The sequence below is a fragment of the Triturus cristatus genome, chromosome 8 (genome assembly GCF_964204655.1).
Source record: "Triturus cristatus chromosome 8, aTriCri1.1, whole genome shotgun sequence".
In the NCBI taxonomy this organism is placed as follows: Eukaryota; Metazoa; Chordata; class Amphibia; order Caudata; family Salamandridae; genus Triturus; species Triturus cristatus.
In genome coordinates this window covers 372617285-372644916 of record NC_140591.1, presented here as the reverse complement: position 1 = coordinate 372644916, position 27632 = coordinate 372617285, and the positions used below count along the sequence as shown (strand labels likewise).

Below are 27632 nucleotides of genomic sequence, written 5' to 3'. Positions count from 1 at the left end.
TAGGTAGCATCCCATACACGCAACGGCACCCTTGTGATATAAGAGGCGTAGAGGTTTGCCGGTCGGTGAGCCCTACGCAAGAACGGTATTTCCTGTAGTGGGCGACCGGCCACCGCCTGATCCTGGAAGAGCCAGTGCTTGTCCGATTCCCATCTGCTCCATTCTACCAGGTACCGTAGTTGTGCCGCTTGATAGTACTTACGGAGATCCGGAATTCCCAGACCCCCCGCCTCCGGCGCCAACATGGAGAGAGCTCTCCTCATCCTAGGGCGCTTGCCCTGCCAAATAAAACGCCCCATGTCTGATTGCATCTGCTGAAGCCAGCCGACTGGCGGCTGCACTGGGAGTGCTCGGAACAGGTATAGTATCTGGGGCAGGATCGTCATTTTGACGGCCGCTATTTTACCTAGCAACGAGAGGGTGCCGCGGCCCCATCGGCCCATCTCCTCCCGGACCTTCCTGCCCCAGGCGAGGTAATTAGCCGCCACCATCGCGGGGACCGTGGGGGCCAGTTGGATCCCCAAATACGGCACCAGGTCCGTTGACCAGACTATCGGGAACCGGTCCCGCAGGTGGGCGCGAGTTGCCGATTTAAGAGACAGGTCCAGTGCCACCGATTTCCCCATGTTCATTTTAAAGCCCGCCACCTCCGCAAAGGCGGTCAGCTCTGCAATACTGGCCGGGAGGGCCTGAAGCGGGTCCTCCAGGGACAAGATGACATCGTCAGCACACAGGCTAATAGCGTGGATAAAGCCCCCAAACTTCACCCCTCTCACAGCTGGGTTGTCACGTACCCGTTGAGCAAAAGGCTCCATGTACAGAGCGAAGAGGAGAGGGGACAACGGGCATCCCTGCCTCGTTCCTCTCTCGATGGCAAAGCTCCCGGAGCTGTAACCGTTCACCCGCACCACCGCCGTTGGGAGTTTATAGCAATTGAGGATGTGGCGTCGGAACCGGTCCCCCAGCCCCGCCTTCAATAACACCCGCTCCAAGTACAGCCAGTGGACTCGGTCGAACGCCTTTTCGGCATCTATCGAGAGAAGCATCCTCTCCCCCGGGATCCGAGACGCCTTCTCTATAAGATGAAAAATCCTCTTGGTATTGTCCACCGTCTGCCGACCCGGGACGAAGCCCGCCTGGTCTGGGTCCACGAGTCCCGGTAAGTGAGGGGCCAATCGGGATGCCAGGATCCCGGTATATAGTTTCAGATCTATATTTAGAAGAGAAATTGGCCGATAGGACCCACACTGCGCCCGATCCTTCCCCGGCTTGGGAATGACCGTGAGGGAGGCCCGCAGCAGGTCCGGTGGGATGGCGCCCGGCTCCGAGAACGAGTTAAAAAGGCGCGCGAGGAGTCGGGCCAACAACCCGCATAACGTTTTATAGAAAAGGGGCGTATAACCGTCCGGCCCAGGAGATTTGCCGTGCTTGAGGTTGGCAATGGCGGAGATCACTTCCTCCACCCGTATGTCCCGGTCTAGATCCGCCGCTTGTGTAGGGGACAAGGAAGGCAGTGAAACCGAGTCTAGGTACTGCGTCATCGCGGATTCGTCCGGGGGGTCCCCGGTGTAGAGGTCAGCGTAAAACCTCCGAAAAGTCTCCGCTATCTGCGCATCATCCGTGACCAACCGACCCGTAGGGTCGGAGATTTCTTTCACTATCTGTTTGTCGGGCCATCCGAAGTCTAGTCGCCAACAACCGCCCGCACTTGTCCCCCCCTGTGTAATAGGCGTGCCGTAGACGCAAGGCCGCGTATTCGGCGCGGTCCATGTCTAAGGCTGTCAGGAGTTTCCTCGCCGCCTTAAGCTGGCGCCATATCCTAGGAGCGCCTGTTCTACAGTGCATCTGTTCTAGCTCCCGTACCCTTTGAGTGAGTTCTTCCCGCTTATGCCGCCGGTCCTTGTTGTCCGCCGACGAGATAGCAATAAACTCCCCCCGGAGTACCGCCTTCAGAGCAGCCCAGTGGGTCGCTCGAGATGTGTCCGATTCATCATTATGGGATTGATATTCCCGAATCTTGTTGGAAATATCTGAGACGACCGCTCGCCTGTGTAGTAAGGCGTCACGCAGACGCCACACCCGTGGGGGGCAGGAAACCGGCGGTAGGCTAAGCGTAGCGCTAACCGGGGCGTGATCCGACAAGGAGATCACCCCTATCTCCGACCCGGTGGCCAGGGCGCGAACTGGCCCAGTGACCAGTAGGTGGTCCAGTCTCGCGTAAGTTTTGTGTGCGTGGGAATAGTAGGAGTACTCCCGCTCCGTGGGGTGCTGGCTGCGCCATAGATCATGAAGGTCCATGTCGGACAGGTGCACCTTGCACCCGGCCGAGAACTCACTGGCCTGAGGTGAACGGTGTGCTGATCTGTCAAGCTCCGAGCTAAAGACCATATTAAAGTCCCCCCCTATGATAATGTGCCTGTCTGGTGTGGCAGTGATCTCCCCCAGCGCCGCGCGGAGAAAGCGCTCCTGTTGATCGTTCGGGCTGTAGAGGGATCCTATCGTGAAGTGAAGATCCCCACTCTACACCGGTATGCCAACAGCCGGCCTTTTTGTTCCGCTACTTTGTGAAGGACCTCTCCCCTAAACGTCCTAGCTACCAGGATCGCAACCCCCGCTGTCTTAGTATTGCCTGATGAGAAGAACTGTGTCGGGAATTTATGTGAGCGCAGTCTGTGGCAATCTCTGGGCAGGAGGTGAGTCTCCTGGAGGTGACATATATCAGCCTGGGTGCCTTCTAACAGGGACAGTACCGCGCTGTTTCACTGGGTTATCGAGGCCCCGGACGTTAAGCGTCACAATCTTAAGAGTCACTGGAGGCATGTTGAGAAACTATAGGGATAGCATAGGTCACCTGTGGGCCAAGCAGCCGTATCGCAGAGGCCCTCCCTGCGGCTTGTGAGCCACTAACGCACTGGACTCCCTCCCTTCCCTCCCTCCCTGGACCCCCCCCCCCGACCCTCCCCACCCCCGGACCCCCTTCCCTCCCTCCCTCCTCCCGCTCCCCCTCAGAACACCCCGAAACTACCCCCAAACCCCAACCAGAACAACCCCCCAACACCCCTGAATCCCCCTCCTCTCACTCTCCACCCCCAATACCAAACCCCATCCCTCAATAGTCCAAGTCGAGTTCCCGAGGGAACCAGTCTATGGAGAAGTTCCGAAGTGGACGTCCAGCCACTGTCCCCTCCCCGCGGCCCCCCACCCCCCCAGCCCCCAAACCTGCATTAGTAGATGGCTATGGTGATCTCCCCCCGGAGCTTCCTTACGCCGTCAGCGCAACATCGCCAGAGCCCGTGGTCTCGGCCACCGCCGACACCGCGTGGGCCATACCTGCCCCCTGTGCGGGAGAGTCCGGCCAGGTTCGCCGATCCCGGGATCGCCGCCCGGCCACCCGCTGCCATCCGTCCTCTCCAGTGCGCCTCCGGTGTCGTGGGACAATGTCCTCCTCCCCAGCGGTGAGGCCCAGGACCCCACATGTTTCCTGAAGGGAGCGTAATTGATGCAGGGTTCCATTCCATCTGAAAATAAGTCTAAAGGGGTGGCCCCAGGCGTAAGGAGTCCGGTGTTCTCTCAGGAAGTCGGTGGCTACCTTAAATGTCTTCCGTTTCTGGAGCGTGATGGCCGATAAGTCCTGATATAATGCCACCGAGTGTCCCCGGAAAGTCAGGGTCTGCCGCTTCCGAGCCTCCGCCATGATACGCTCCTTGAGCGGGTAGTCCGGGAGGTAAGCCAGAATGTCCGGGGAAAGCATGGATGCTCTCCGCGGTGCTCCTACTCTGTGCGCCCTGTCTATGCGAATGGGAAAGTCCTCCAGCTCCCCCAGAACCTCTCGGAACAGGCTTCTCAAGTAACCTACCACGTCTGTACCCTCCTCTGCAGATGGGACTCCGCGAACCCGTATGTTGTTTCGCCGAGACCTATTCTCAAGGTCCTCGGTATGTGCTTGAAGGTCGATCTGCTGATCTCTGAGTCTCAGCACCTCCTGTTGGAGTTGTTCAACCTCCTCGTCCCTCCGTTGGCCTGCTTCTTCCGCCGTAGCCACCCGTTCGCCTAATCCGTCCACCTCTCGGCGGATCGCCCGTACTTCCCCGGCTACTTCTTTCTTTAGAGTTTGGAAATCCTCCCGCAGGGATCCGAAGAGGGACTCCATAAAGGACCTGATGAGTGGGGGTTCTCCCCCGTTGGGGTCCGGGGCACTCCCGGAAGCGTGGGGCGACTGCTGCCCTCTGTCCACTCTCTGCGGGTGGCGGTTCAACAGTTCGGGGAGGGTGCGTTCTCCTTTCTTCCCTCCTTTACTGCCTGCCATGTCCGCGCCGCTAGGCCCCTGCAGGGGTCCCTGCTCCGGCTCCGCGCGTCCGCGTGTTCTCCACCCACTCCTACTCTGCCGTCCACGTGGCCTTCTCCTCTTTCTAGCGTGGGTGCTGCGCTTCAGGCCCCGTCCCCCGGCCGTTGGAGGCGTTCCATGCTGTGGACCAGCTTCCCCTCGGCGGCCTCCTCCCGACCCGGCGCGTGGGGGAGCCCGGCTGTTGCAGAGTCCAGTCCTTCTACCCCGCCAGTCTTACTTGTCCACCGGGCCGCCCCGGCTCGTGCTCCACTCTGTGTTCCTCTGCTCTCGCCAGGACCTACCGAGGTCGGGGGGAATGGAAAGGAAAACGGGGGCCACCAGTCCACTCCTGCCCATCCTCCGCAGTGCACCGTATCACGGTCCGTCCGCCGCCAGTGTGGAGGGGTGTAGTCCCAGCTGGCCCGCTCTGTCGGGTCCGCTGGCTGCTCCGTGGAAGGCCGCCGTCCTGAAGGCTACTTGCCTGCCGCCCTCTGGGCGCTGGCCGTTGCTGCTCCGCACCTCACCGGTGCACCCCACTGCCTCTCGGGTCCCGCCGCGACCTTGGGGCTCTGTGGTCCGGCCGCCGCTCCACGTGCGGTCGTCCTCGTGGCGAGCCCAGATCTGAGCGCGCGGCCAGCGATGTCAGCTCGCCCCTCGATGTGCCGCTGTTGGTGTGCTCTCCTCACCCGGCCAATGCTGCCCTCCTCTGTCTGGCGTCGGCGGGCCTCGTCCCGAAGCTGGAGGCCGCGTCGCTGGGATCGGCGCTTCCGTAGTCTCGCGGCCGGGCACACTCTCCCGGGGCTCGGCCTGAAGCTCCGCCTCCCGTCGTAGATGCCGTCTCTGCCGCCCGGCGGGCGCCGCGTACATGTGTCGCGCCCTCCGGGTCCACCAAACAGCCTCCTTTCGTGCTCCGACGGCTCCCCTGCGCGTTCTCCCGGAGAATTGGGGGGAGAATCTGCGATTTAACTAGGTCCGGGGGCCTCTAGGAGCGGGAGCCGGTCGAGAAGACGTCCGCTCACCCCGCCATCTTGGCCACGCCCCCCCGACCTCATTAATTTAATCGCCGGCCACATCTCAGGCATAAACGTCAAGATGGACTTAATCATGTCCCTACTAACACTCAGGGGAAACTCGGAGCCTCAAACAAACAATGACAAACAACTGCCTAATTATGGCTGCGGCATTATAATTGAGAAATTCGCAAAATTGCCCGAAATTTTAAAGGACATTCTAGGGGTCGTAAAACAAACATGTAAAAACAAGCAGAACAGGGAAACTCAAAATAAGATTGAAACAAAGGGAATATCAAAAGGAAATAAATCAATAACAAAGTCAACTAGTAAAGCTAAGGGTGAAACAGAGCAAGAGGAATGTGATGACCAACCGGACATAACGAATTACCAAATGGAAGTAACACAGAGGATCCTTAAGACCTCGCCTAGTGTAAAACCAACAAAAAGGCAAAGAAACCGCGCAAGGAAGGCCAGGCTTAAATATAACAAACAACAAAGCTTAAGTCCGAAGAAAAACTTTCCAATATTTATCAAAATATCCCAAGGGGGAAAAAACGAATCCTTGAAAGTGTCCACTTGTGAGGCACCACTAACAGCTGCAGATCAATCGAAACGTATATTAGAACCCAAGCCAATGCAAGATACTTCGATCTCCATCGCCCCCACCATCCAAAAAAAGACGAATCAGGATCTCGAAATAGCTGCAGGATACTCTCCAGCAAAAGAAGCAGACCAAAATAATAGACAGGAAAAGTGGCAACCAGATCGAAACCAATTAATTGAGAAAGGAGCAGGGCGAGAAAAAACATCTCAAGTCCTAGAGAAAAATGCAGCTCGGAGTAATAGATGTCCAAGCGCAGATACAGGAGATAAATCATCTAATAGGAATGAGGAGAGTAAAAAATGGAGCGAACCAGGAAGCCGTGAAGATTCAACTGGTAAGAGGTTGCAGGAGAAAACAAACATCAAAGCTCAAAGCAATCATAAACCGATAAAAGTCAAATAATTGGAAAGGGCCGAAGTTGCAGGCTTCCTCTCATTGAACCAGAACCTGACCCAACAGGGACACCAACAACTAAAAACCCTGGAAAAGTAGAAGAAAAAGGATGAGGTGAAAGCAGAATTAATGGAGCAAGAATCCCACGCTGATCACAACATATCAGCACCTAAAAACCCTGCAGCAGGGAAAAATGTAACTACAATCTTCCAGTAGTTACCGAAACCAGTCGGAGGTGTTTGAATCAAAATTGACATTTGCGCCTGAATATTCAACCAAAGGAAGGCAAGACATTTTGAAATAGAGGGAACTTGTTAAAGCTGTTTAAAGAAATCCCAGAACTAAATGGAATAGCCTCACAAGATCTAATAGCTGTGGAATTTCAACAAATAACATCAACTCCAGACATTGAAGAATCTTTGACAACATGGTCCACAAAGGAATTAGTGGACAAGATATATGCTATGAGAGCAAGGTTTGGAGCCTGGGGAATCACGCTGAGGCTACATAAACGCCCAAAGTACCCCTACCCCCTCCTAAAAACTTAAAAAAGGAAGAGACATCTGGGAAAAGCCAAAAAACATGTGTACGCGGCGCCCGATCCACCACTCCCGTAAGACCTCCTAACGTAAACAGGGTCAACATAACAGCGAGTACACTAAATGCGGAGGGCCGAACATTGGATAGCATGGACTGGTCTTGGGTGCCGAAGGTGTTAAGTAACAAGCGTACCTAACGAAGAGCTTAAGTCAATTACGGAAGACAAGATGCAGGACCATAACTGGGGGGAGGTACGGCCAGACAGGATTATGATCTGCTCATGAAATGTCCATGGCTTTAAAGACATGGGTCAGGACCATGCAACTCTATCCTTTTTCTAACAACAAGACATAATCCTGCTCCAGGAAACTTGGAATATGAACCCAGTTTCAATATCAGGATGCATATAACACCACATTCTTGCAGAAAGATTTTCAATCTTCGGGCACCCGCGAGGCGGTTTATCGATATATGCTGCCCAAAAGAATGACTGGTCAACTGAGGAACTGGATGCTGGGGTTAACTGGATTCAAGTGATCAAAATGAATGGTAAGCTCCCGCCCAATAAATTAAATTGGCAATTACTGCTAGTTAAGGTTTACATTCACCCGGAGAGAAAGAATCAGAAAGAAAAATACACTACTTTAATGAATTTGATAAAAGCAATGCAAAGATCTCACGAGCGATGCCCTATGTTCATCTCAGGAGACTTCAACTGTAATCTCATAACCAAAAATCGGAATGAAAGAATGAGGTCGGAAAACTGGGGAACACGAATAATAACGAATGAATTAGAAAGCCTTGGTCTGACAATTTTGAACGGTAACACAAAGGGAGATATACCAGCGGCAATAACACACTTGAGTGGAAAAGTGCGTTCAACAATAGACTTCACCATTACCAGCAGTAAGTTAGTCCCACGCATGGTCACATTTCAAATCGACCCGCGAATAGAATGCGATCACCTTCCTCATATTACGAGAATTAACATTGCTCTCGCGCAGGCCCAAAAAACAAATTCCCTTATACGGACACGCAGAAAAGTTTAATCTATGAAAATTTAAATGGAGGGGAGCGGACTTGAAAATCACACAGGACACAGTCAAGGAACACTTGAGCAAACTGGGGCCGCCGACAGAGGAGGAGCGCGTAAAAAACTGGGAACAGTTGGCCCTAGTCCTCATCTGAAAATTTCCAGCCATTCTTGGAAGCAGAAAAAAGACCAGATACCAGGAGGGGGCCATGGTTTGATATTGAATTAAGAGACCAAAAGAGAAGGACCGCAAGAGAGGTGCGACTACAAACACGGGCGGCAAGAATGGGCAGTAAAATTGATAAAAGTAAACTGAAGGAAATAAGGAACACCTATAGGAAGATGTTGAGGGATTCGAAAACAGCGTATAAGGTAACCATCTGGACAAAACTACTGTGTGCAAGCAAACTCCCAAATAGTAGGGACTTTTGGGGCATTATAAATAATTTGACTAAAGGCTCAAGACTACAACAAGAAGCAGGAATCGGGGAGGAAATGTGGACTCAACACGTGCGAAACATGTACAACAGCACGGTATCAGGGGCCGTAGAAGGGTCGCGAGGGCCCTTCCTCGAACTGGAAAAAACACAAACAATACCCATTCAGGATTGGGCAGAAGGTAAAGACTTAGGACTAGAGATATGTAGTAATGAACAAAATAACTTGACCGATATTAAACAACTAAGAGGCATAATACAACAACTTAAGACCGAGGGGGCGGCAGGTCCAAACGGGCTCCCCAATGCACTTTTTTAAAATGACCCAGATCTCTGGTCGGACTATCTTACGCCGCTCTTCAATCAGATTTATACTCAGACCAACGTCCCCAATTCCTGGAAAGAGAACATAATCCATCCAATTTTTAAACATGGGGATCACTGTAAGCCTGGAAACTGCAGATTGATATCTCTGACTGATGCACAGGCCAAGCTTTACGCTTCTTGTCTCCTAGTCCAGCTTCGAGATTGGATGGATGAAAAGAACATAATTCCCAAGTTCCAAACGGGTTTTAGGCAAGGGATGGGCACTATAACAAATTTGGCCATCTTGGCGTTTTTAACGGAAAAAGCAGTAAAAACGAAAACACGGCTGTATGCATGTTTTGTCGATGTAAAATCCGCCTTTGACCGAGTGAGTAGAAACCGTCTCTGGAAAAAACTAAACGCATGTGAATTGCCGAGTTCATTACTGAATGCAAAAATTGCCTTATACAGTGATACCTGGGCAAGAGTGAAATTGGGCGATGGGTGCAGTACAACCTTGAGCATCCATACGCAGCAAGGTTTAAAACAAGGCTGCATCTTAGTGCCAAGCCTATTTAAATTGTTTCTCTCAGATATTAGTAAACAACGGTGGAAGAGCAAGTGTCCTACAAATATCTTGGCATAACAATAGGGCGGGGCATAACACACAAGGAACACAAATTGGCCATAAAAGCCAAAGCACAATCGTTAATCTCGGCATACAGATTACTGTATAAAAAAATTAGATTGCCCGAACCATAACCACCTCTTAAAAGTGATGGCTGCACAAATCCTGCCCACACTGTCATACGGTCTAGTCACTTTGCGCGGCAAGGAGGCTTATTTGTTAAACGAACTTCAGGCGAAGGTTTATAAGGCCGTCTTCAATCTGCCAAAGTCTGCCTACCCAGCTCAGGTCCGGCTGGAATTCGGCCTCCAGAATCAGAAATTCCGGGGTATGAGCAGCTTCGTTAAGCAATGTCATAAATTCCGCTCCTCCGATCCAGACACAATGAACAGTTTATGCCGGGACGAAATTAAAGATCAGATGGATCAAGAAACACCGAACTCATGGGGAAGTTACTTGATAACATCACTGGCTGAGCTGGAAATACAAACAGCATGGGAAAACATGGCAGATAGAGCAAGCATCAGTAAAGCTGTCAATGACGCAGCAAAAAAGAAAATCTTTTCTGGAAGATAAAAAAGCAATTTCCAAACGTCGGCATGGATGGACCGTCAACTATTTTTACAAATCTCTAAAGTCGCAAGCTTATTTAATAGCTAGAGCCTGCAGCTAAAAAAGAGCTTCACAGAATATCGGAGGGGCTTGCACGATTCAAAAGACCTACAGCCATCTTGGAAAAACACTCAACAAGCAGCGCATTGTCGATTATGTGGCTTTTACAAGGAATCTTTAACTCATCTGCTATGTGTATGCCCAGTAGTTAATGACCTGAGGAGACAGTATTTAAAATCCATGTTTAACTAATTGAATATTCGCACGTGCAGGCAAGCTCTGAAACACTGGTTGGAAGGTTCATCTATAATCTTGGCCTGCCGGGGAGTAAAATACCTGGCAGAAGTAAGGAAACTTTTACGGCAAGCTAATCTGGAGGAAAACAAAGAAGTATGACCAATGCCGGCATGGGCCTAGCTGACTCATTTATTTAATAAACGGACTGAATGTAAAATTAATTAAGAGACAACTTAATTAGCAGGACCTCAGAAGTTGGTTTTTAAAATACATTTTGCACTTTACTGTATAACCGCACCTTTTTCCAGGAACCTGGTATTTTAATCAGAGCTTCTAATTATCCAGCTTGTTGTTTTTAAAATACTGATCGTAAGGTCTAAAGCACTATCATGGTTCTAGCAATGAAAAATATGTATTCAGTAAATATCTCCATAATGCATTCATAATATATGCCGATGGGTAAGCACCTGCAATTTAGCTAATAACCAACGGGATCCCATTAATGTTGTCTGGTTTTAATCGTGAATGTAAAGATCTATTTTTAATTTTTTGGGAAATTTGTAAAGATTTGAATTAATCAGATACAATAAACTATGACTATGACAATACCCTTTCCAATATGAAAAAGATGTGGAAGTGATCTGACCAGTCACACGGTGCTATGGTATCCAGTTGAATGACATTATCTTTAGCTATGATTAGGACTAATGTGAAGCCTTTGTTTTGTGTAGGACTGTTGCATGATTGGGTGAAGGGAAGGTCGGAGATGAGACTTGAATGTGCATATTAATGGATAGTTTCAGCTTTCCAGTGTAAGTTGAAATTCCCAAGGAAGATATGATGATTCGGGAGTTGGTCAGAGTTAGCGGATACAGTCTCCATTTTTTCGATGAAAAGAAGATGGTCACCAGGGGGGATGATAGATCGTGTGGAGTGTACGTACTATCTTGCCATTGTTCAAGATTTCAACGGCCAAGTGTTCACAGAAGGACATCGGCGCCGATTGTGTATGTAAGGAGAGACTGGAATGGTAGATGCATGCAATTCCCCCATTGATTTTAACTGGTCTATCCAGTCTAATGAGGTCATACTCAGGGTGTTTGGGGGTGGGGGGGTTACTAAAATGTCCAAGATTGGTGTATAAGTGTTCTTGAACCAGGTTTTGGTTTATATCAGCAGGTCCAGTTCATGTGTAAGTATGAGGTGGACAATATCAGCTGCATGCCTTACCACTGACCGGTAGTTAATAAGGATTGATTTGATGTCAGATTTGGCTTATACAGTTTTGAAGTGTGATGTGTGGACATTTAATACCTTATCCTTGTTCAGAGATCTGAGATCAACACTAGATTTTCAATACGAGTTGGAGGGAATAGTTTGGATATTGAATGTAGAGGGAGCTGAGCGAATAAGATAGGCGTTGTAAGAGAGTAAAAGGGAGAGATTGTCAGCATCAGTCAAATGTTCGGCAACCCTATGAGGCCTGGGAAAGCGATTGGGGTATGGTCGAGATTTCCAGTTCAGATTCAAACAGAATTCCACGGACTAATTTTTCTCCGAAGTGTTTGACCCTTGTAGGAAGGCTAGGTTGATTAAATTCAGAAGTCATATTAAGATCCCAAAACTTCTCCATCTTCAAAGAGAAGTGTAATATGTTCAGAAGGCCTACGTTATCTAGATGAAGATCCTTCATGAGATCTGTCAGCTTATCCTCAATGGTGGGAGGGTTTAAAGTGTGTGTGGTTGGTATGGGGGGGGGGGGGGAGACAGTAAATGAGATTCCTCAGAGGAGTGACAAGTGATAGGCGTTGTGGATTTCTCATAGGTCAGAAGGTAAGTAGTAGGTGAAGTGATGGGCGGTTGTTTTTCGTGGAAAGTGTACTGTGGGAGGCGAGTGGAGGGGGTTAGACAGAGGTGTCAGATTATTTCCTTGTCTGGGTACCGTGTATTGTAGGTCAGGTGAGGTCTGTGGGTTTGGGCGCATGGTATTCAAGCAGTGCACACATCACAGTGAAGATGGTGTACACAAAGGGTGGTTGGAAAACCTGCAGTTCCCTAGCTGATTGTTGTTGAAAGCTATAGGGGGGGTGAGCATTGTCTTTCACTGTCATTTGAGAAGAGGGAGAGGCCGGTTTGACAAGTTGGTTCAGGCAGACTTTAGTTGTGATAAGAGGCCTAGGTTCAACCATAAAGATTTCTTTGTAAGGGGAATAGGTTAAGCTTAGTTTGAGTAAGTGAGAATAAGTGGGGGAGGTGATAGAGCTGGTAGCCGGGGAGTTAAGATTCAATGCAGAGGAAAGCCCTTGATTTGGTATTGCAAACAGAATATTGTTAGCCAGTGTATTTTTGATCCTCATGAAGACTATGTCAAACTATTCCAAGTTTGTCTGATACGTGAACAAGAATGTTCCCATTGTATTATAGGGAAATGGCAAGATCAGCTTTGAAGACTGGAGAGGGTATGATGGATAAACGGAAACAGTGAGGTGTTTTCTTCAATGGTTTTGATCTGAACATGGACGTAAGGCTCTCCTCCATTGGGCTCTCCTGTTAGTGAAGAAGATTAGGTTGTTGACAACGACCACCTTTAGATGTAACAAAGTAGACATCTAAGACAAGTGTTGTTGGGTGCCGTTTGAGAAGAATATATGTTTGAAGTTATTAGTAGCGTTTTAGATAGATTAGGGGGGGTACATAATATTATAAGCATTGTGACCCACCCGTGACAACAGATCCACATAGGGGCTATTATAATTTGGAGCCATGGTGGCTCATAAGTTGAGTCTGGGTATTGAGTTATCGGACGTCCTGATTCAAAATGTGAGATTTATTCCAACAAAGAATAGGCATGTTTGGCATGGAACTTAAAATAACCTCAAGGTATCAGGGAGACTGTGGACAGGTCGATGAAAAGCCAGATAAATGCTTGCCAGTGAAGAGGCACCATTACAAGATGTCCGCTCCTAAAACAAACCTTGTGATCGGTCCTACCTTTCTTTCATGTCTAGTCAACTTGGCCAGAGTCCCCCTTTACTTTTTGTGAATGAGATCGGATGATGGTCTTTTCTCCATTTCAAACACATTGGATGTGCCACCAACTTGTACCAAGGGACCCCAGGTCGGGGCGGATGAAAGACATTCCCAAAATGGAGAGCCATTTCCTGCCCAAGCAAAGCCAGATACCACGCTAGGCCCACAAAGTAAACAAAAAACAATCAGCAATGACCAGTAAGTTCCAGGCACATACTTGCGATCAAGCCAGCAGCACTGGAATCAGCCTCACCCTGTTAGTAGCCTTGGTTCCTTCTGCAGCAGCTTGCATCACGCTCACAGGATGGCGGGGGAGAGGGTGAGGTGGCTCAACATAACAGCCGATTCCCACTCAACATCACGGCACACTGGGCGAAGTTCGATTGGTTTCACTCAATAAGTACTCAATTACAATAAGCACGGCAGGAGGAGACGTCAGTTGTCTCAGATACCAAAGCACTCCCCAGTCGCCGCAGTGGAGCCTCCCCAGCTGTCCCACCCCAAGGCGCTCAAAATATTCCCCCCGTAAAGTGTTTGTACTCACTTCAATGTTGGTGCATGTTACTGAATTGAAGTGCTTTAAAATTAACCAATGGGAACTACTTTTCCGGGAAATTTTGAGGGGGGAGAACACCATCCCTCTTAATAAAGAGATACTTGCATTGTCAAAAGCTTTACTCATGCCAGTGGGATGTTATTTAAATACAGCATCTGTCTCTTTTTTCCAAATATGCCTTGGGGGAAATCTTTCAGACATCTTGTAAAGCATCCAGTACATCAGTATTTCTATACGTTTATAATAGACTAGAAGAAATGAGAAAAGAGGAGTTTAAACCGCGAGTAAAAATTCAGGCTGACCCCATCGTGAGAAGGCAATTTAACAAACATACATCGTAGTTAAAAGAAATACACTTACGTCGTTCTTCCTCATTATATGAAGGTACAACAACAGAGAGTTCCTTTGTGGGGGTATCGTGTATGGTCGGAAAAGCTTCCTTCTCCCCTCTGGAATTCTGAAAGTACTTCTCCTCTTTCTCACGATGAAGATTTGGCATTTTTGTTGCGGAAACATGGGCAACCATTACAACCTATATGAGAAATAATCAGATTAATTTCTTCATCGTAGGACAGGATTTTGTAAAAACACAAGAGAAGAATTTGAAAGAAAATGAAATCACCACCATATTATCTTGCTAACACAATCTATTTATATAAACTAGTTTTGCAGGTAAGCAAAAACATTTCTCTATCTCATCACTTAGAAATTCAAGACACAGTTTCTCTTTGTAGCAGCTTCTTTGCATTTCAAAGCTTGGTTTAATCGTGGAATCCTGCGAAAGGAAAAATCCTCTGATTCTAACCAATCTTATGGTTTTTTTTACCCGAGGTCCTGATGAAAGGCAAATTACCTTCACGATTAGCAGCATAAATAGATTACCAATTCCATGCCAAAATCAAAGATTGTATTCTATCTAGCTGAAGCATTCATGCTGATGGCACTATCAGAAGAGGTTGACCAGGAAAAATAAAATGATCTGTCAAAGTCCTGTAAAGAAACTGGAAAACAAAATAATGTTTCATGAACCAAATGTTGTAAGAGTAACTATCGATCAACACAAGCTCTCCACTATTGACTAATGTATGAATGACTTGTGGTGTACCATTAATATAGCAATTTGCTATGTTGCCAACATTCACATCAGATGGTAAACTCAGGCTTGGGTAAAGCCTACAAGGCACTATGGATTTAAAGTGAGTTCTGTATGGCACTGCGTCCATCCTGCAGCGCAGTCTGGTGCTGTCGTGCTCAGAGAGAGGTCTGTGAGCAGCAGGGCTGGTGTAGAAGTGATGTGTACTGTTGGTGAAGTAGGAGTGTTGTGGTGTGCATTCAATGCACAATGAGTTACGGTAGAATGCAGTGAGGCAGTTTTGGAGGAGCAGAATGACAAGTGTACTACAAATTCCATGCTGTGGTTGTGCACTAGAGCAGTGGCTCCCAAACTATTTAGAACCACGACCCACTTTTTAGAACAACAAACTTTTGCGACCCACCTACCTTTAATGGACAGTAGATGGGGAGATTTTTTTAAAGTAACAAAAGCATCGCGTGGTAGCGCACTGTCATTTACAGATAGCCCATTTCCTATTGCAATGGCTACTAAATTTGCACAGACATACAGGTTTACTGATAAAACTATATAGCACACAATTGATGTGTGGAAATCGTGCTTCTGTGAATACTTATCATTTATGCATAACCAAGCAAGTGTCTTGATTAGTTCTGATCGTATTAAAACCTTTTTCAAGCATACTTCAGAATTACAAAAACGTGCCTCATTTTCCTAACTGTTGGATGCATACAGTTCATTCACAAGTATTCCTATTTTGTAGTGTATTGCAAACTACAACATCCCACATTGTCACATAATTCACTTTAAAACTCCTCTTGTTTTATAGTCAGAGAAAGAAAGAGGATGAAAGAATAAAGCAGCCTGACATTTGACCTCTGTCTTTGAATCACTGGCAAATGTGACAAGTTAAACGCAGAATTTACAGGCACGATTAATCATTGCTGCGACTTTCGCGACCTACCAAAAGTCTGCTCACGACCCATAGTTTAGCAAACACTGCACTATAGCAATATTCTCTTTTCAATCCTCTGTTCCCAAAATATATATTCCACTACTTAACTCAAATGAAAAATACAGTGCTCCCCTTTTTGGGTGTCCAATCTTACTCTTGGATGTTCCCAAATACATTTTGGCGTGTATGTGAATGCCATGCTACCCAGTGTGTGCATACTGAGATACAGAATAAATGCAGTTCAGGGTTATGGGGTGCCAGGCAGCACACCACGCGTCTACTAAGGAGCTTCATTTAGAGTAGGTGCAGAGAGTGCTGTGGTATACTCTGAGTGCATAGGTGAGGTGTGGGAAGGAGGGATGCAGAGAGGTGCCAGAGAAGTACCAGTGAAGTGAGGTGGAGCTTTCGTACTGCAAAAGTGCAGTGTTAGTACTGGCTGGGGGTGATGAGAGACACGATGGTCTGCGAGTCAGAGTGGTTTTTGAGTACTAGTGACAGAGTGCTATGTGGGTACAGAATGGCCAGCGTAAATTACCAAATGTTGACAGGGAGCAGTACAAGGGCAGTAACAGATTATGATTGTGATAATGTGCAGTCCGGTGCCAGTGCAAGACTAAGCCTCATCTTATTGTGAGGAGAAAACTCAATTCCTCCAAGGTGTGTAACATGGAAATTATGTACTTTGGTCCTCACACCGATATGGCAAGCACCAAATAAATACAATAGGATTACACTGTTAACAGAAAGTGAGGCAGAATTCGTGTGGAGGGAGCATTTCATTGAGTTATTTGCCTACAGTGGTGCCGTCAGGGCAGCAGACACCGGGGAGGCCATTTTACTATTCTAAATATTTTGGAAAAACAGACTACAGCAATCGAGTCCAGAAGGCTAAATCAATATTTTAATTCCAGAGTAAGAATATCTTGGGGAAGGTTTCCCCAAGTAAAACACATTAATGCCATAAGGATGCAGAATAAGACAACAAATTAGGAATGCCGCCTGAAGAACACTCGCGTGCAAATGTACTCTGCATGAATGTTAACTAACACCTCTATGCCCTGCCAGTAGTAGAGAAGCAGTGAAACCTTTGGAATTGGACAGACATTTGAATGCAATGAACTACAGAGTCACTGCAGTGCACTATACAAGTTGTCTGCTGCATTGACTCTAGGAAACTCACATAGGGGCGCAACTATTGTAGTGTATAGCAGGTTGCAGCCAATGCTTGAAAAAATAATAATAAATAAGTGCAGAGATTCATCATGTTCAACTAGGTCTAGGGCAGTGCTTGATGGTTCAGAATTCTCATACGTGAACAGGACAATTACAATCAATAACCTATCTGCGGCTGTGACCTTCTGAAATATGTATGTAGCCCACTTCATTTAAAGGAACCGGTTAAGTTGGTCTATACATTTGTGCCACTGGATCCTCAGCACAAATGTGGTTATTTTAGATCTGTGCAGTATGGTAAGTACAGTGTGCTATTAGGCCTGCAGTGACCTTGGCCAAATGCGGTTTGATCTCAACCTCTTGCCTTTTGATCCTGGACCAACAGTGTTTGATTGTGTTGCAGTGCTGTGCAATTTGAAGCTAGGGTTCTGTGGTCTTGCAACAGTGTTAAATGATTTAGGGACAGTGCCAGGCAATAATGGGCAACACTGTGTCGACCTGTACCGGCTCTTTATCACTGTGGCTCCATAATGCATGATCTTGACTGTGATTTACCCACTTGATCGTGATCCTGGCTAAGTTCTGATGCTGATCAATCACTGGATGATATTGGGCCATGGCCTAGTTGATTATTAGTGTTCTACTGAGTCTGTCGGAGATATTTGCACACTCCATTGCTTTTAAACATAGAGGTCAATTATTATTAAGTGACCTCTACAATTATATGCAATGTTGGGACTATTTTTTTAAGTCCCTTACTCTTCAGTACAAATTGGATCTAGCAAAATCTATGCATATTGTTGGGTGTGGCTAAAAGTTGTCTGTCTAGCTCTTGTGATGTTCCTTCCAAGGCCCCAAACTTCCATGCAAGATTCACATGCTGCGGTAACGATACAGCAACACACTCTCATGAACACTTGGGACCTGGTGCAGTGGGCATCAGTTCTGCTTTGAAGGTGAAAGTGGGTCGCTTGGGCCTGGTGGGCCAGGAAACTTAGGCCAACAAAGCGGCGTGGCCAGCGAGAGCGGACTTTGTGGGCCTGGATCACGTGATAGGCAGTTGAGTGATCACTCGGGCTCTCGTCCCATTACACAGGGGTGAGGGGGCCGTCAGTGCCCCGAGTAGTGAGACCCCGGGCCATGAGCTGCAATGATCTTTCCAAAGAGAAAGCGCCCCTTGGGTACCTGGGCCTTGCCTGGATGTGACCAATAAGGCAGCTGCTCGTGCCACTCCCTCCGCATGAAAGGAAAGGTGGGCTGCGGGTGGATTTGGAGACTTGGTGGGGAGCCGATGGAAGCGCAGAGGACTGAGGTGAAGCTTTGAACACCGCAGGGGAGAGGTACTTACAAACCTCCCTGAGGCTGTGAGGTGTGCAGTGCCCAGACCCTGGGGGTAACATCGCGCACAGGGGTCCGAGGACAAAACGAGCCGAGTGGGTTGTGCACTGCCATACACCGCCATAATCCAGCAGCCAGGCCCCACACAAGGAGAGGTAGATGGAGACCCTGAGGAGGCACCCACAGGAGCACGGGAGTATCTCCTCTTCCCCAGGTTTTTGGTGGCTAACCCGGGTGACAAGGCCAAGCAGCACACCACTCAAGTTGGCAGGGGACTCAAAAGTTTAAATGTCTTTTTGTAATTGCAGGAAGGGGAGCCCAGCGGACCGCCAGTTGGCTACACCCTCCTGGACAGAGTAAATCGACCTGCAACTCTAATCATGGTGAAGGAAGGTGGAATATAGGCCTCCTCCTAAGGGAAGATTGATCACTTTACCAAACAGCGCACAGGTGCAGCGACCCTGCCACCAGAGGACAGCCCTAGAGAGGTGAAACAATGTGGGGAGGAGCTTGCATCCATGACGACCATACTGCAGGCCACAAGAGAATCGTGCGAGGCCCTGGAGGGGTGCATTGATGGAGCGGCCACCAAGATGTCCCTCTTGCGGCCCAATCTCCGTAAGGTGTCGGACCGTATGACGGAAGTGGAAACCAGGGTTTCCTCAGAAAAGGATGAGGTAAGATCCCTCAGACAGGATTTTACAAAGTTGCAGAAAATGGCACTACAGTTGGAGAAACAACAAGGATGATGAGGAGGAGGGTAGATCTTCGATTGATGGGCATCCTGGGGGTGGAGGGGGGGGGGGGAGGTCAAGGGCGGGCATCAAGAACAATTCTAGATACAGTGGTTCAATTTCTAAGTCCCGGCATATAAACTCTCGTCCTGCTTCATAACAGAGAGGGCCCACAGATTTCTCTCAACCGCCCGGCTCCTGGGTCGCTGCCTGGACAGGTTATTCTTTGGCTGCTCAACTACTCCGACAGGGACTCCATACTCTGGGCGCACATGACTGTCAGACAGTCCTAATGGACTCTGCTCGGGTCATGGTGTTCCCCAACTACACTCTACAAGTAAAGCAACAACGATGCACATTTAAAAGAGTGATGGCCAAACTCCGGGCGATGCAAATTAAATACATGCTCCCATATCCAGTCTGACTGAAGGACATCCACAAAGGGAGAGTTCACATCTTTGATAATACATATGAAGCTTGGCGCTGGGTGGAAGAGAGACCTACACTGAATGCCTCCAGGACCGACTGCTCCACACGGGAACCAGATACTTAGAACGTGGTCTCTTTGCCAAGACCCTGTGCTGTAGATGCCGAGCTGCATGGTTCCCAGGCAGGGCGGGGGTCTAGCAGAGACTCATCACTTTGATGGTGAGGTCACAGCTCAGCCTTGCCATCCAGAGACACTGCCCTGAGCCTATCCAAGCCTTCATAACTGGCGTAACCTTGGTGCTGTTGACCTTGGGTTGGCTTGGTCACCCCAGAGGATGGTGAAGTAGTTGCGTCTGACTCCCTAGAGTGCAGGTGGATGGCTGGGGCCGCCACACTGGGCGACAATCTCCATGATGGAGCTAGACACCTACCAAGGGCCTTGATGGCTGCACTACATCACCAGCAGTATTTGATAGTGTAAAAAAGGGTCGATGAATGGTGGTAGGACATTGCCTTGTGTTAATAATCTTGAGGAGTTCTGAGCTAGGGCAACAGATACCTCCTTCCAGAAGCGTAGGGCGGGGTTAATATAGGAGAGGACAGTGGCTTCTCCAAGATGGGGAGTTACCGTTTGAAGGTTCACCAGGGCATTAGCCAACTTGAAGGGCCAGGTCGCTAATATGGTGGAGAGGCAGGGACCCCAGCCACTTCTGGTTAGTAATGGTTACCGGGGGGCAGAGACCATATCCTATAGAGGTATGTGGGGGAACTGTTACACCCAAGGACGGGGCAGACTTCGGGAACAATAATTCATGATGTAGCCATACCAATAAGATGGATTACCTGGATACATGGCTGCCATGCATGAAGTGCCAGGAGTTGAGCTGCACAAATTGAAAGTCTTGAATTAGAACATGAGTGGCCTACCTAACAAGATCAAACATGGGATGGTGGTACAATAGATTAGGTGACGGCCCCAGACTTTACATACCCTCAAGAAATACACCTGGCAAGCAACAACATCCCTTGCCTTAATAGGGGGCAATACACAACACTGGCTCACTTGGAATACAACAGGGTGTCACGAGGGCGGCGATCCTTGTGAAATAAACCTTCCTACCGAATAGACAGGACCTGGCACTACATGTGGGTCCAGAGTACCAGAAGGAGAAGCCCTGAGCCTTGCCTTGAGTGTTTATGCACCCCATCACTATTCTTGGAGGCCAAGGGGCCTATCCTCCTAGAGGGGGGAAGCTAGTATGCACATAGTAGGAGGAAGAGATTTCAATGAGGAGATTGACAGATTGATGGAGAGATCACATACAAGCATGAACCTGACCCCTACAGAATCCCAACTGACAATTCACACAAGCATTGGGCCTCCTGGATGTCTGGAGAGTCAGTCACCCAAAAGACAGAGTACTCCTTCTCCAGGGCTCTCAGGACCTTTTCCCGACAGGACTACATTTATGTTCCAGCAGAGGAGTGCCCTACTCTTGGCAGAATACCTACTGAGGGGTATTTCAGATCACGCCCCACTGATAGTGTTGCTGAGGGCAAAGAACAGTGGCGGTAAGGGTAAGTGGCACCTTAGAAGTTCAGAGCTTCAAGACTGGGACATGGTGAATGAACTGCGGACGGCATTCTCTCAGTACATGACGAACTTAAAGACTCTGTGTCCTCCTCATGACTCAGTGGGAAGCATATCTAAAGTGCAAACAATGATCATCAAGGTATCAGAGCACTGTACAAAGAGAACTGATTAGGGTTGCTGTACAATACAGGGATGTGGAATTCCTATAGTCCGACGCCCAGGACATATTGTTTGGGGTCAAGGGCAACAAGTTTCCATGTGTATTTTGTCCTTGGGACAAGTAGGCCCAACCCCCTACATCACAAACCCTTTGACTGCCAGTTTATAATCCCTCATGATGAATCAGGGAAAGCATTGCCTGCAGTTAAGGTAATATTTGCTTCCATGTTTTAACACTGTTCAAACTTGTATTTATGGTTCATAAATGCAAAACCTTTATTATTAGGGTGAGCGTACATGTTGTAAGCTCAGACTACTACTGACAGTGGTTAAAGTATAAAAATGGGTGCACACGCTTTCATTGTTTAGCAATATGAGGCTATGCATACTGCTCCCAGAACGCTCTCTGATTAGATGCAAATATATGGAGACGCTTGAAAGCGAGATTGATTATTCTTTGTTATCAAGATAAAATGTTCACAAAAAAAAGCAACAACATTTAGCTAAACTACTGTAACATTTTAGGTAGAGTTTTTCTGCAGCATCATTTAGTAAAATGTGTTGATGCATGCTAGTATTTCCCAAAAATATTCATAATGGAAAATCACTGTAACCAGTTTAATTAAGATTATGGGAAACAGAAAAATAAACAAGCATTGGTAAAGCCAATTGGACTGAAATTGTTGGTCAGTCTTTTGGTTTTATCAATGTGTGACTTGTTTTGGCATGCTTTTTGTAAAACCTTATTGGTGTGGGTGCTGCTGGACCCTCATTATAACAAACATTGGCAAAAGCAAAAATTGTTTCGGTCTCAAAAAGCACACATTGCCACAGTAGTTCCTGGCACTGAACAAAACGACTGTCAATTATGCTTCTTGTGAAAGAACAGAATGCGGTCATTCACAGTGAAGCTAGCAAACTGACAGAGAGAGACATTTTAATAAACACAACATGTCATGGTTAACGTCAGACCTAATTAGGGGGCCAATTAGTAAGTAAAGTCACAAAAGTGCACTTATGTCCTTGCATTAAGTGCAGATTTACGACTTTCCTGAATTCACAAGACTTTACAGAAGTAGGCCAAGAAATAGTACTCCTAGAAAATATTTGTGAACTGCATTTTAGCATGAGCAAATATGCATGTGTAGATTTGCTCATGCGAAAATCCAAGCGTTTGCAAGTTTACTTCCCCTCCAACCACTTTTTTTCCAACCCCAGGAAGAAGTTTTATGTCTACCATTGTCAGGAGTAAATATCCAACCTTTCTCAGTATGGGAAAAGATTAGAGAAGAGTTGGTGAAAACCCTTAAAACATGCAAGTTAGTAGGTTTGCACAGACTCAAAAGGGCATTCCAACCCTGAAACTGTTGCTTAAGTTCAGCGCCAGTATGTAGATCTGCGGAAACGTGGCAACATAAGGGAATTGCTAGTATTCATACCCTGCTATGGAAGGAGCCCTGGCATATTCAGAGAGGCTATTTCGGAGTTCTTATATAAGGGTATTGCTGCCATAATTTGTCACCGCATTACATGGCACAAAAGGAACAAGTGGATTTTGTTACAGGACAAGTAGATTTATGAAGTAACCTGCCCCATGGACAAGTAGATATTTTATTAAATTCCACACCCCTGACAATAACACACCTAATTCTATGATACGATGTACACAGCAGACAATGATCATGGTACAAAACAATAGGATACAAAATAAAATAGAATGAATGACAGTTTCAAAAGAGTTCTTCGAATGACACGTTTTTCTAGTAGTAAGGCTTTAACTTTCTTCTTGAAAAACCCAAAAGAGGCAAATCGCTCTCGTTGAGGGTGGTAAGGCATTCCATATTTTTTGAGCAGATCCGGCATATAAAACATTCTTCAGAGACAAGGCACAAAACACAATAGGCCAAAAAAAAAAAAAAATAAACCTCCAATGGCATGCTCAGCTGGTACAACTGGAAACAGCCATACAAACACTGAACGGCTCTAGGTCAGGACTCACAACTAGATGATGCGGGCTTGCCTAAAAGCCATGTGGAAGGCCTACCACACACTGGCTCATGATTATACAAGGTGGGGGACATAATAGGCTGCCTTCTGGTCTCGTTGAGTAGATGGAAAGAACAGACAAGATGTGTGGGTGAACTCATGGATACAATTCAGGATCCTGTGTTGTCCAACAGAGGAACAACACATGCCTTCGCACATTACAACCGGGCATTATACAAGGGAAGGCGCACCTCTTCTGAGACTGACAGAGCAGCCTTCCTGGAGGTGCTACCGCTCTCACAACTCGACTCAGACGGACAGGTGTACCTCGACTAGGAAACCTCACAAGCAGTGGGGTTGTTGCAACCCAGGAAGACCCCTGGATCCAACGGGATACCACTGGAGTTCTATAAATACACCCATTTTATCCTGGGTCCTCACTTGTTGGCCATGTTTAACAAAGCACCAACTACAGGTGAGCTACCGCCAGACTTGAGACATGCAACAATAGTAGTAACTCCCAAACCAAGGAAATCTGGTACTGCATGCGCGTCCTACAGACTAATCTTACTATTACACATCAAGGCTCGAAAAATGTACTCGCCCACTCGCAATTGCGAGTCAATTTCTTTAAGGGCAAGCCGGTTTCAGGCCTACTTGACCAGCCTGGCGAGTGATCTCTGCAGCTAATGCAGTGCAAGGAGAAGGCTCCAGGGGGCAGCTAGGTGAACATAAAATGGGGGAAAAGCAAAGGTGTTGACTGGCGGACTGCAATGGGGGCTTGGCCTGCTGAGGCCTAATTACAATCAGATCATACCTCATTTGTGCTCCCCTCACGAATAATATACTGGGCATGTGTACGCGCTTCTCATTGGCTGATTACAATGAGCCACAGCAGGATCTACTGCCCTAGAAGCGTGTATGCTTCCTTTACCCCTGCATGGGTGCTTCGAACCGCACAGCAATGAAGGCTGGGCACGGTAGGACGTGAACAGGACTGGAGCCCGAGCAGTGCTGAAGCTCTCCTCCTGCACTCTGGGTGTTCAGCCATCCAGGGTCGAGCCCTGTGAGTGGAGCTCTGCCCTGCTCTGATGCAAGTCAGCACCTGCCAAGGACAGCTCAATCTTTCCGCAGAGGGGCCCGGTCAGTAGGTGCAGTTGGATGCATCATTTCCCTCAGCCGCAGGTTCAGGGGCTCTAGCTCCGGTATAAAGAGGAAACTTATAATGTGTACCTCCTTTGAGGGATCACTGTGGGCTGTGCTCTGGGTGCCCGCCAGCCTGAACCTTCTAGCACTGCTCATTTCGTCTTTGTTTTTCTTGTATTCAATAGGAGGAGGTGTCTGGCTCCAAAAACACCACTCTCTCTGGAGACGAGTCCATCATCACTTTTCATTATTACATTTTTAGGTCTCGCCTGCCGGTAGCAGCGCGCATGCGCTGCTCTCGCCATGCAAGGGCCTTTTGGAATCAATATGATTCCAGATGTATACTTGAAGCCCCGTCCCTCTCTCCATTGGCTCGCGTTATCGTTTATGTTAAACGACGCCGCGTGATTGGAAAGCGGGCTTCTCAGTTACCGCCTTGTCCACTTTAAGGACGGCCCATGTGGACAGGCCGACAGCATCTTTGTTTCGGGCACAGCGCACACTGCCATGCGCTTGTGAAGTCAGCCCTTCCTTCCTCTCCACGCCCACCCCGTGTCTCTCTGATCCTCCTCCACAAGCCCTCGCTCCTGACCGGCACAGCGCACACTGCCATGCGCTCGTGAAGTCAGCCCTCCCAGGACCGGCAGCCCCATGCACTACGGCGTTATTGTATGGCTACTGATAGTCTTACGTTGGCTTCTAATGGCTCTTATCACTCATTGCAGCTCGTGGCCGGTGCATCTCTGGTGTTTCTTTGGAGGTGAGAGATGTGTTAAGACTCTGGCTGTAACCCCACCTGAATCTTGCAGGTGCTCGGGTGGAGTACCTAGATATTTTAGCACCCAAGAAACCTTGGACTGTATTCAGCTCTCACCTAATGCTATTTATTGGCTATTGAGTGTATCCTTTTGCCTTTCTGGGATTGCTTGCATGGACCTTCACGGGCACTCTTATCTCTTACTGGCTCAGTCCCATGTGTCTCACTGTAGCACTAGAACATTACACTCTGCCCTAGTAGCTTTACCAGTGCGTGTTTTAAAATGTCTGTGGAGAAACAATTTGTTCCTATGAACAACAAACCCCGGGAACCAAGTGGTTGTCTAATCCAGTTGTACTAGAAAACTTCATAGAAGTCAGTTAGGTCGTCATGAAGTGTGTGTTTTGCTTTCTCCACACAAGAGCGACAAGCACCACTGCGATGAATGTTCCAGGGGCCGCTTGTGACATTTTTTACTTTCCTGTCTGAGAAACCGAGCCGCGGTCTCCATGCCTATGTCTTCTGCTTTTCAACTTCTTGTTCTCATTGTTATCGCACAATGAGGTGCCGTGAGCACCACTTCTACATCAGAGCCCTTACAAGCTGCTCCAAGCCTCTCTCTTGCACATAACCCACACCTCCGAATGTTACTAAGGGATGTACGACTGTGGGACACTTCAGGAATAAAACATGGATAAACGACACAGAATAAACACATACAAATAGGCTAGACCATCTGTGCCACCTTAACTTTGAGCTTGCTTCCCTCTCCTGGATTCAGACATTGCTTTTATCCTCTCTCTACTCTGCTCATTTGTGTGTTCAATTCCATGTGTGCCAAGTGAAAGTGCTCCAAAGCTGCGATCTGAGACAAGCATAAAAAATGCAATAGGTCTCGCCTTTCATTAAGTTAAAGCTATTTGCTTTGCTATACAAATACCATTAGCAAAGCAAATGGCTTTAACTTAATCAAAGGCGAGACCTATTGCATTTTTAATGCTTGTTACCTTTGTACTGTTATTTTAATTTGATTTCTTTGCCTGGCAGAGGAGTCTGTACAGAAACACAGGAGTTGCCAAATTCCAGTCCCTTTAATTTGGCCACATTGTACTTCAACCGCTCCAATTTCCAGTGACACGAATTAGTTTCCTGGCATGCCACCTCGGAGGGGCCCTGGACCGTAGGTGCATTGATGCATCATTTCCCTCAGCAGCGGGTTCAGGGGCTCTCGCTCCGGTTCTAGTGCTGGGGTGGGCCAGTTTTGGCAGGTGCAAGGGGCTGTCACGCGGTCTTGCTGATGCCCTCAAAGTCAGTTCAAACACCCTGCTCGGGTTGGTCTTCGATCTATATGCCACAACGAGAAAAGTTTGCAAAAGTGTCTCGTTTTCTGAAAGGGCTTCGTAGCTTTGACACATGCTTTTGATTCAAATGTTTCATCGTGCTTAAGGAGATTTTGTTGATTTTAAGTTAGCAAATGAATACAATTTAATGAAAATACATATATGTAAGTTGGAAGTGTCGAAGTGGTGGGAATGCAAATCTCTGCAGAGGTATCTAGATGTCGGTCGCGTCCCTCGAGGCTTGAGAATCCTAATCGCACCAACATATGAAAATCCAGACCCAGCCATGTTACAAATGTGGGCAGAAAATAGCGCTCAATCTTCAAAGAACATGCTACAAATTCTAATCAAGTTTGCAGCAAGCGACCGGACCAAGATCATGGAAAAAATGTATCTAATTTTGAAACAATTACAGGAGTTGACTAACCAGGATGAAGTTTCCAAACATCTAACGGACATAGAAAATAAAGTTTCAAAGCACGAACAGATTATAAAACAAAGGAAAGCGATGAAGTTTCAAAGAGATAGAAACGACTATCTCCAAGGACGTATTTACACGTTTTCTAAAAAATTTGATAACATCAGGAGGCAGCAATTATCTTCATCTGCGGGGCAAATCCCGAGAGTCAGTGATCCGAGCGAGTCAGAACTCAGCTCAGAACTGGAATCAGATTTAGAAGGGGCAACACCACAAGAACCGAGCTGCAGCGCACCTACACCTATCCAGGAGTTTGGTTTTTTACGTTTAGAAAGGATAATGAGCCTAAGACCCAGAACGTCAAAACCAGACCAAAAATCAACAGCTCAACAAAAAGAAGGAGCAGGAAAAACAGGAGGTGGGGCAAATGTGCAACAAAAGGCGGGCAGACCGTCACACAGAAAGAACAAGCGCAATTAAACCCTGTAGAAGAAGAGGACAAACACAGTAATCAACTTGTCTCAGATGGAGCTAACGAATAAAGAGAAAAATATTTTATCATTGGGACTTTCCTTTTGTACAGTCACTAACTTTGACTATACACAGACCAGAATAGACTTTTTTCAATACATTCGGAAACTTAAACTATGTAAATACTTCTACAATGTCAACAAAAAGTCAACCACCATGTCATCAATAGACAACACCAATGCCACTGCAAGCAATCTACGAGTAGCAGATATGTCTCTTTTACAGAATTTACAAGAATTGGATCAGGAAGTAAGCCAGATATCTCCTGCGGACGCAGCGATTAGCTC

The 27632-nt window shown here is 47.5% G+C and overlaps 1 protein-coding gene across 1 annotated transcript in view; it reads right to left on the bottom strand.

Moving 5' to 3' along the window:
• Positions 1 to 27632, bottom strand: part of ALG5 (ALG5 dolichyl-phosphate beta-glucosyltransferase) — a 225935-nt gene that overhangs the window by 179100 nt on the left and 19203 nt on the right. Inside the window, exon 2 of the mRNA XM_085621724.1 lies at positions 14074 to 14245. Within this exon, the coding sequence (XP_085477850.1) occupies positions 14074 to 14245 (172 nt within the window). The remainder of the gene's footprint in view (positions 1 to 14073; positions 14246 to 27632) is intronic.